General features: G+C 50.0%; 2 protein-coding genes across 2 annotated transcripts in view; both read left to right on the forward strand.

Annotated features, from left to right (window-relative positions):
• The window catches only part of LOC133356219 (ryanodine receptor 2-like), an 88,388-nt gene extending 84,274 nt beyond the window's left edge, over positions 1-4,114 (forward strand). The window contains exon 44 of the mRNA XM_061573595.1: positions 4,051-4,114. Within this exon, the coding sequence (XP_061429579.1) occupies positions 4,051-4,114 (64 nt within the window). The remainder of the gene's footprint in view (positions 1-4,050) is intronic.
• Positions 4,115-5,358: 1,244 nt separating this feature from the next.
• Positions 5,359-9,295, forward strand: LOC133356235 (muscarinic acetylcholine receptor M5-like). Its single transcript, XM_061573615.1, has one exon. The coding sequence runs from the start codon at positions 5,884-5,886 to the stop codon at positions 7,846-7,848; it is 1,965 nt and encodes a 654-aa protein (XP_061429599.1). The 5' UTR covers positions 5,359-5,883; the 3' UTR covers positions 7,849-9,295.
• The last annotated feature ends 200 nt before the right edge of the window (positions 9,296-9,495 follow it).

The following is a 9,495-nucleotide window of genomic DNA, read 5'->3' on the forward strand; positions in this document are numbered from 1 at the left end:
TACCACTTTGTGACGAAGAAGGAGGAGCAGCGGTAGTCATTTGGAGAAACTGTCCCGTACCAGAAGAACGAGGAATTTCCACCACTAGCACGGAGCCACCAGTATAGATAGATAAATGCTGCCCCATTGCTATTCTGAGCAGTTATACGCTTTGACTTGACATGGGAAACACATCTGATTTGGTGCGGCATCTCGCAACAAAAAAATCTGGCATCAATTAGAACAAATATATATATTTTTTAAATAGCCATGATGATAATTGCGTTTTAAAAATAACACAAATCACATCTGGTTTTGTTCATGAATACTTTTAAAATTAACCTAAAACAAATCGTAACAGAAGACGGGACATGCTGCACGAATCCGGCAGTCGTAGTCACGCACGCGGCCACCTGCAATTCAGCGCTGTGTGGTCAGCAGCAGCGAGGGTTCATGGATCACTGGACAGATGTTGCCGTGAAACTCCCTTGCCGTGGGTGTCGAGGTCGCTATACCTTGGTTTGCTGGAAGAAGGTATTATACAGCACGTGGACTAATCGCCATCTGGTTCCACCTGTACGGGGATAGGGTGGTGTGTTGCCCCTTACATTATCAGGTCGCAGTCATTACACAAAAAAGTGCTTGCCACAATTGAGCCACAATACCTCGCTGATCTCGTCAAGGAGTATAAACCACCATCACGCAAACTCCGATCATCCTCGCAGCAGCAGCAGCAGCAGTTAGCGGCGTTTGGCTGCTGCCATCGAATGAAAACGACGATCACCGGCATCGCGCGCTTTCAGATGCGCTTCTGCGGCCGTCTGGAACGCTCTTCCTTCCGATATTAGAAAGCCACTGCAGCTACGCACTTCCAAATCGTCTTGATTGACAAAACTAATTTATTTAGAACTCATTTGAAGCTTCCGCGGCTGCAGGAACCCAAACTCTTTGGTTCTTTCGGTAAAGTCACGTAGGTCGAAAAATTAAACAAAATAAAAAAGTAATTTGTCACGACGTTTCGATCGCAACACTGAGGACGACCGCTTGTGTTGCGTAGGTGGAAAAATTAAACAAAATAAAAAAGTAATATTTCACGACGTTTCGATCGCAACACTGAGGACGATCGCTTGTGTTGCGATCGAAACGTCGTGATATTATTTTTTATTTTTCTACCTACGTGACTTAACCGAAAGAACCAAAGGAGTATGAATTCCTGCAGTCACGAAAGCTTCAAATCAAGATATATAAAAAATGGTCTACGTGCTGTATATACCTTCTTCCAGCAAACCAAGGTATAGCGACCTCGACGCCCACGGCAAGGGAGTTTCACGGCAACATCTGTGCAGTGATCCATCAGCCTCGCTGCTGCTGATCACACAGCGCTGGATCGGCGGCCGCGTGCGTGACCACGACTGCCGGATTCGTGCAGCATGTCGCGTCTTCTGTTACGATTTGTTTAAGGTTAATTTTAAAAGTATTCATGAACAAAACCGGATGTGGTTGTTTTTCATTTTTAAAACGCACTTATCATCGCGGCTAAAATAAACCAGTTTTATTTTATTTTTACCTACGTGGCTTTATCGAAAGAACCCAAGAGTATGTCGAACTGCTTTTCGTGTTTAGTTTGATGTCATTCCCCCCGCACCTCCGATTAGCGCAGTTGGCTACGTGCGTACGTACGGCGCGAAAGAAGTTCAACACACATGCGTACATGCAGGGCGTGGGTTTTCTCCAGGTACTCCGATTTTCTCCCTCGTGTATGAACTCATCATGAATTGGCTGAAAGCATCTGGAAAAAAAACATCCCGATGTAGCAGGACCCTCCATAAAAAAAAAATTACCTCTGTTCTTCTCCTAAATACATAAGTACATTTGTTTTTCGATTTAAAGCTTTCGTGACTGCAGGGATTCATCTTCTTGGTTCTTTCGGTAAAATCACGTAGAAGAGAAATAATTAAATAACAAAAATAAAACATTATAAAATAATTTTAACGACGTTTCGGCCACAACGCAAGCAGCCGTCCTCCTGTCTTACCGACAGACCTGTTCTTCACCTGAAGACGGCTGCTTGCGTTGTGGCCGAAACGTTGTGAGAATTATTTTGTTTTATTTTTGTTATTTAATTATTTCCCTTCCACGTGATTTTACCGAAAGAACCAAGAAGAAGTACATTTGTATAATTATAATAATAAGATTATTTTTGGAAGGAATAAGTATAACCCGTAAAAACAAAGTTTTTCACTATAAATCCTTTATATGCGTGGCGGCTAGAGTCCTCTCGTCCTCTGGCTTGAGATGGCTGCCACCTATGGGTCAAGATGATTGTCTGCCAGTATTAAGCAATTGGTAATTAAATATTTAATTTGTTTTCCCTAAACAGTGTAAAATTTTGGAAACAAATTTTCACGAACATTAATTGTCTCGCACAACGAGTCTGTGTGCAAAATGTCAGCTCGATTGGATCACGGGAAGTGGGTTAAAAAACGACCGAAAGATTTGCACGGTCGTAAGCAAGCAAGCAAGCACGCAAACACGCAAGCAAGCAACGCAAGCAAGCAAGCGAACTTAATATAAAGGATTTAAAAATATATTCGCCTGTGGAGGACGCGGGGATCGATCCCGCGACCTTTGGCATGGGAAGCGAGGGCGCTACCAACTGCGCTACTCCGCCACGGCCTGTGGAGGGGTTACGCTCGGGCTCTTATACTGTGACGTTCAGCCAAAGCGATGAATGAGTTACATTTGAATATATGTAAAATAATTTTTTTTTGCCTAAAAAGTGTAAAATTTTGGGAATTTTTTTTTCACGAACATTAATTGTCTGGCACAACGAGTCTGTGTGGAAAATGTCAGCTCGATTGGATCACGGGAAGTGGATTAAAAAACGACCGAAAGATTTGCACGGTCGTAAGCAAGCAAGCAAGCACGCAAGCAAGCAAGCAAGCACGCAAGCAAGCAAGCATGCGAACTTAATATAAAGGATTTATAAAAGAACAGCACTTGGTTCCGTGTGCCAGGGTTCGATGGGCATAGCATCATTAGCATACCTTTCAAAAACACAGTGGCACCAGTAATGAAAGGGCTGCTATTATGGATCTCTTCACGCGGCAATCTATAACTGGCTATGCAATTACCAACTTCATAGTTTATTTTTTAATGATACGCAGTGCAGGTGCTCTGTTGCTGCTCAGTGTGTGGATAATCATTTTCATTTACTCATTCAATGCCGCGCCTTTTAACTGCTTTTATCTTTCAGGCGTAATTGTTCATGGTAATTTGTATGAATGGAATGTGCATTTGTGAGTGTGTGTCTTGGGTCTGTGTAGTGGTGGTGCAGCGGTTAGCACACTGTGCTAGGAGCCCAGTTGCCCCAGTTTGATTGCGGGACATTTATGTATGGATGTTGAACTTACTTTGCACCGTACGTAGCCAACCGTGCTAATCTGAAGTGCGCGGGAAGGACAATAAACTAAACACCAAAAGCAGTTCTAAAGAAATTAGTTTTCAATTTAGATGTTAAAGTGCATAGCTCCAGTGGCTTCGTAATATCGGAAGGAAGAGCGTTCCAGACAGCCGCAGAAGTACATCTGAGCGCGGGTCACGGCTAATATCAGTGGCGAGCAATATTATAACCTGTTCTCGGCCTCACTGAGGTCAAATCAGCCTTAAATGAGTACCTGGTGACATTTGGTTGAACATAAACATCGGGGAATTCTGACCACACCACCCCCTCATGCGCCGTGGTGGCATTTCCATAGATGCTTGCAAACAAAACTTGCCCCAACAAACCTACGCAAGATATACGGGGGATCTTCGTGTGTCTGTCGGGGGAGTAGAGGTGCAGTGATTAGCACACTGCGCTACGATCCTGGCAACTTGCGTTGAATCCCCACCGGGTCTATCGGTGGCAAGAGGTATCTGAACCTCCCCTAGATCAACTCAGCCTTAAACAAGCGAGTACCTTCTACGTGGAGTGTGAACATCAGCACTGTGAGACGGAAGTGGCCAGGCATTGCGCTGACCACGCTGCTCTCGAATGCCCTGCCAGCCTTAACAGGTTCTCACAAACAGGACTTTCCTGTGCAGTGTGCTCAAGCAGTTGATCTTCGCAATGGGGGGAGCGATAGTCCACTGAGCGGTCAGCGCATTGCGCCGTTACCCCAGCGGCGATTCCAGTGACATCTGCATCGCCACTTGTGGACCAACCATGCAGGCAAACCCTTAAAAACCAACGGCCCTCGCCACCCAGGCTGCTCAAGTGTGGTCCAGCAATTCATTGATCTTCGCAACGAATGATTTCCCCGCGTTTTGTCGTTGCTTATTTATTTGTACCGCCTTCGCCGCGTCCGCGAAGCGCCTTTGAGGCAGTTCGTCGCGTGAAGAGTGCTACACGGAGCAAGGGGTCAATCGATCAATTGATGGGGGGGGGGGGGGCTAAATAATAATAATAATCGCTATAGCCGATGGGTCATCAGGCGGCCTCCTTGCTCGCACTCGATTTCACAAAGAGGTGGAACATCCCATTGGATCAACGTTGTGATGAACTGTCGAATGTTATATTTGAAGCTTTCGTGACTGCAAGGATTCATACTCTTAGGTTTTTTTGGTAAAGTCACGTAGGTAAAAATAAATAATAACAAAAATTATATATGTAATAATAGAAATAAAATTATAAATCACGACGAGATTTACTGTATACAGTAAATTTAGCTGTGACGGTCCCACCTGATGACGGAAACTTGTGTTGCCTCCGAAACGTCGTGATTTATTATTTTATTTCTATTATTATTTATTTTATTTTTATTATTCATTATTTATTTTTACCTACGTGACTTTACCGAAAAATGCTATAACAAGAATGCTCCATAACAGACGTTTATTGGGGTTAGATCGCGTGAATACATATAAATGTGTCGTTAAACCCGCCACCACCCGGCACAGCCAATTAGTAAGGTTTGTCACGTGAACAGAACGTGGCAATTCGTTACTGGTACAGCACACCGGTGTGTTGGAGAGTAACCCACAACATTTACAATTCGAGTACGATGTTTCGTTGGTAATTGCAACTAGCATCATCAGGCAACAGCCAGAGTTGTGGAGAAATCCTCCTGTTTCGGTCTTTAATACCGAGGGATAAATGTGATGTCGTCACTTGTACGCCAATCAGGTGCGGAGGCCGGGGGTGGGGGGGCGGGGGGTAATGTACGAGTTGATTTAGTTGTGTGTGGCATTTACCTTTGAATCTTTGCATCCTTTGAAGAACCTTACTAATTGGTTGTGTCGGGTGGTGGCGGGTTTAATGAAACATTTATATTTAGGCGATCTAACCCACCCCCCCCAAAAAAAACCACATTTAATTTGGATGATGTTGTTCGCGAAAGCCTCCTGTGTGTTAAACTAACAAGAATGCTGTTCGCCTCTGCGCACAATCCACACACTTTTATTTCAGAGTGACTGTGTCACGAGATAAACGTCACTTGGCAGCGTCATCTCCCGGAGTGCTCTCGCAGTGAAACACTGAAGGCAAACAGAAAACAAGTTTTAGCACACACACACAAACATAAATACACACGCGCACACACATGCGAAAGAAGTTCAACATACACGCACATATATAAACATTCTCGCTTACACGCAAATGCACAAAAACACGCAGAACACACGCGCGCACAATCGCAAATGCATACGTGCACATCCGCATAAAATGCACACGTAGATACACACACACAAAGTACAAACACACATATCAATACACACACATACCACTCCGCAAATATACACATACATACCAACACACACACACATATTCCTACACACATAACTCACGTACACAGACACACACACACGCACCAACACTCACACACACACACTGCTCACACACGACTCAGGGACGGAGCCCGAACCATGGTGACCGTGTCCGGGGAGCTGTTCCTCAACATCACGGGTGGCAGAGGCGGAGGTGCGATGCGGGCCGTGGCTGAGAACATCTCGCGCGAGCTGCTGAGGATGAACGAGAGCCACGCCACTCACGCCCTGGTGAACAGCACGGCATCGGCGGCGGACGACGACCGCACGGTGCCCGAGCTGGTGCTCATCATCGTGTTCACCACCATCGTCAGTCTGCTCACCATCATCGGCAACATCCTGGTGATGCTCTCCTTCAAGGTGAACAGCCAACTCAAGACGGTCAACAACTACTTCCTGCTGAGCCTTGCCTGCGCCGACCTCATCATCGGCGTCTTCTCCATGAACCTCTACACCACCTACATTGTCATGGGCCGCTGGGTGCTGGGCCAGGTGGCCTGTGACCTGTGGCTCGCGCTCGACTACGTGTCGAGCAACGCGTCCGTCATGAACCTGCTGGTCATCAGCTTCGACCGCTATTTCTCCATCACGCGGCCGCTCACCTACAGGGCCAAACGCACCACGAAGCGCGCGGCCATCATGATCGGCCTCGCCTGGGCCGTGTCCTTCATCCTGTGGGCGCCCGCCATCCTCTTCTGGCAGTACTTCGTCGAGGAGGTTCCGGACTCGGAGGGCAAGTGCCAGATCCAGTTCCTGTCGGAGCCCATCATCACCTTCGGAACGGCCATCGCGGCCTTCTACCTGCCCGTCACCATCATGTGCATCCTCTACTGGAGGATCTACAAGGAGACGGAGAAGCGCTCCAAGGAGCTCGCCGGGCTGCAGGGCTCCGACACCGACTCCGAGTCGACAGGGCAGCTCGTGCTGCACGAGAGCCGCTCCCGCAAGTCCAGCTTCAACGAGGTCTACGTCAAGGACAACGGGGGCGGTGGAGCGGGAGGAGGAGCGGCGGGCGGTGGCGGCGGCGGCGGCGGAGGCGGCAGGGACGCCGGGGGGCTGCGGTCCCCTCGCTACTGCTTCCCGGGGCTGCGCGTGTGCCACCCGCACAAGCGCGCCGAGCGCGAGCTCAGCAACAGCGAGAGCTGGCGCAGCCACGGCGGCAGCGGGGGGCCCTCGCCGAGCCACTCGGCGCTCTCCGAGGAGGAGGGCTGCCCGCCCGAGCGGCCCAAGTCCATCTACACGGTGGTGATGAAGACGTCGGGCTCGGGGCTGCTCGCCGTGCAGTCCTCGTCCACCTCCTCCGTGGCGATCACCGTCTCCGCCGTCGCGGTCGCGTCGGCCGGGGCGTCGGCGCAGGAGGACGGCGCCGCCGCCGCCAAGGAGGCGACCGTGCCGACGGAGACGCGGCTGCGGGCCGACGGCCACTCGGCCGCGACGTCGCCCGTCGAGGCCTCCGCCCACCCGGAGCGGGACAAGCGGCACAAGTTCCACCAGCGCTGCTGCAAGTTCCCCGAGCAGTCCGGCGCCAACGCTGCCGCCGCCGCCTCGTCGTCCTCCTCCTCTCGCGGCGGCAACGGCAGCAGCAACAGCGGCGCCGGCGCCGGCGGTGCCGCCGGTGGCGGCAGCAAATCGCCGCGGCCGCAGTTCCTGCACGGCCAGGCGGTGTCGTGGAAGCACGACAAGAAGACGCGCAAGCTGCTGGCCAAGGCCAAGCGGCACGCGAAGCCCAAGAGCGTGACGCTCATCAAGGAGAAGAAGGCGGCGCAGACGCTGAGCGCCATCCTGCTGGCGTTCATCGTCACGTGGACGCCCTACAACATCATGGTGCTCGTGTCGACGTTTTGCGACGACTGCATCCCCGTCGACCTGTGGCACCTGGGCTACTGGCTGTGCTACGTCAACAGCACGGTGAACCCCATGTGCTACGCGCTGTGCAACCAGAACTTCAGGCGGACCTTCAAGTGGCTGCTGCTGTGCCAGTGGGGCCGCAGGAAGAAGAGGCAGCTGCAGGACCAGAAGAAGGTCATCTTCTGCAAGAAGATCACCAGGGACGCGAGCACATGAGCGGCGGCGCAGGTACGGGACGGTAGGGTGGGACGGAGTCGTAGGAGGAAGGCATGGCGAGTCGATCAACGAAGACTCGGGCCCTTTGCCGTTCGTTTGTGCCGCTAGGGGAAGGCGGAAGGCCAGCGAGCCAATGCCGGAGACGGAGGCGGCGCTGAGGATGTACTGTGGTCGTGGTGCCGTGCTTGCGATGGCGAGAGAAGATCGGCGGCTGCGGCTCGGTATTCGGACATGTGGAGGAATTAAGAAGTGAAAACAAAGACGAAAGTATAAAACACGTGTCGTTTCTCTGTATAATTCCAGTGTACATAACTTTGCTGTATATACGTCAAAAAAACATATCTATATATGTGCTAAGAAGGTATTTTTTATATTTTGTACTATATTAAGATGTAGCTCTGCTTGTAATGCAGTAATCGATAAGGTGTGGTTTTTAAACACTCGGCACACGTGTGAATTTAGCCACGGCGCTTCAAGTACGGTCAACGGTTGCCTGCGTCCGTAACACGGATCCAGAATGGAATGCACTTCTTGCAGGTCGGTATATTTGCGAGTAAATTTCGTGACGTCTTTGCTGCTTTGAATATTACCCGTGAACAAAACGAGCGCGAAGTCACCGCCAGTCCTCGATTCTCTCCGTTGGTTGAAGGAGCTGTGGGTGGATGGGGGGCTAAAGGGGCCCTAGTGGCTACGAAGACGACGATGAGAACCGCGCTGAGACGTGAGATATTGGTGGTTTTGCCGAAACAATTCGAGGGGGGTGTTGTTTGGTTATATTTGTACCGTTTTCTGTGTCGTCACCGCAAAGCGCCCGCAGGTCTCCTCTTTTCTTTTTGTTGTTGTTTGGCCGTTGTTTTGCAACCAAAAACTACGTTTTTGTTAATTGCAGTGAAAGATCTGAAATGTAACTTTGGATGGGAAACGCCGCAAGTGTTGCACATTTGGCATTTCAGACGATAACGGGGGGGGGGGTCGTTTTTTTTTGTTCAAGCGTTGAATTAAAGGTACAGTAGTTCTGTTTTACGATTTCAGGCAATGGCAGCAGTGAAATAACACATTCTGCCAGAGTTTTTATTTTTCTATTTTTCACCCTGTTAAACCGGCGTCGCTGAACGCGAGGCAGGAATGAGGTTTTTGAACCCGTGCCCCCTTCGTACCTACTGCCAGCACAAACGCGTCTCCCAGCATTTATTTATTCAGCCAACGCCATTCCACGCCATTCTACGTGACTTTACCGAAAGAACCAAGAAGACGACCCAGGTACATTGACAAAACACGCCGGCATGTAGCTACAGTGGCAATGTCAGGCCGGGATCGTGACGAATTCGGCCGGCCACAGCCGCAGCCACGGGCTTTGGTTTCCCCCGGAGTCGGCTTACGTGACTGGGTACATGCTGGGGGGGGACGTAGCTGCATTATGCCCCCCCCCCGCCCTCCTATCTTTTTCTCCGCGTAATGCGTCGGCGTTGTTTTATCGCTCACTCCACGTTCATTTCGGCGTTCGAATTTAACGCTGCGTGGAGACGCGACGGTTTAACGACTCCCCCAATTAACGGTCTCGTCTTGGGCACCTCTCCCAATTTATTTTGTTTGCTCGGCAATTGTCCTCACCAGCTTCAAACAGCGAACGCTCGACACTTTCTGCCG

The sequence above is a fragment of the Lethenteron reissneri genome, chromosome 53 (assembly GCF_015708825.2).
Source record: "Lethenteron reissneri isolate LAM-NWPU_2019-01 chromosome 53, ASM1570882v1, whole genome shotgun sequence".
In the NCBI taxonomy this organism is placed as follows: domain Eukaryota; kingdom Metazoa; phylum Chordata; class Hyperoartia; order Petromyzontiformes; family Petromyzontidae; genus Lethenteron; species Lethenteron reissneri.

Bases quoted from the DNA above. Each gene is read 5' to 3' on its own strand.
- LOC133356235 (XM_061573615.1), top strand. From the start codon at position 5,884: ATGGTGACCGTGTCCGGGGAGCTGTTCCTCAACATCACGGGTGGCAGA.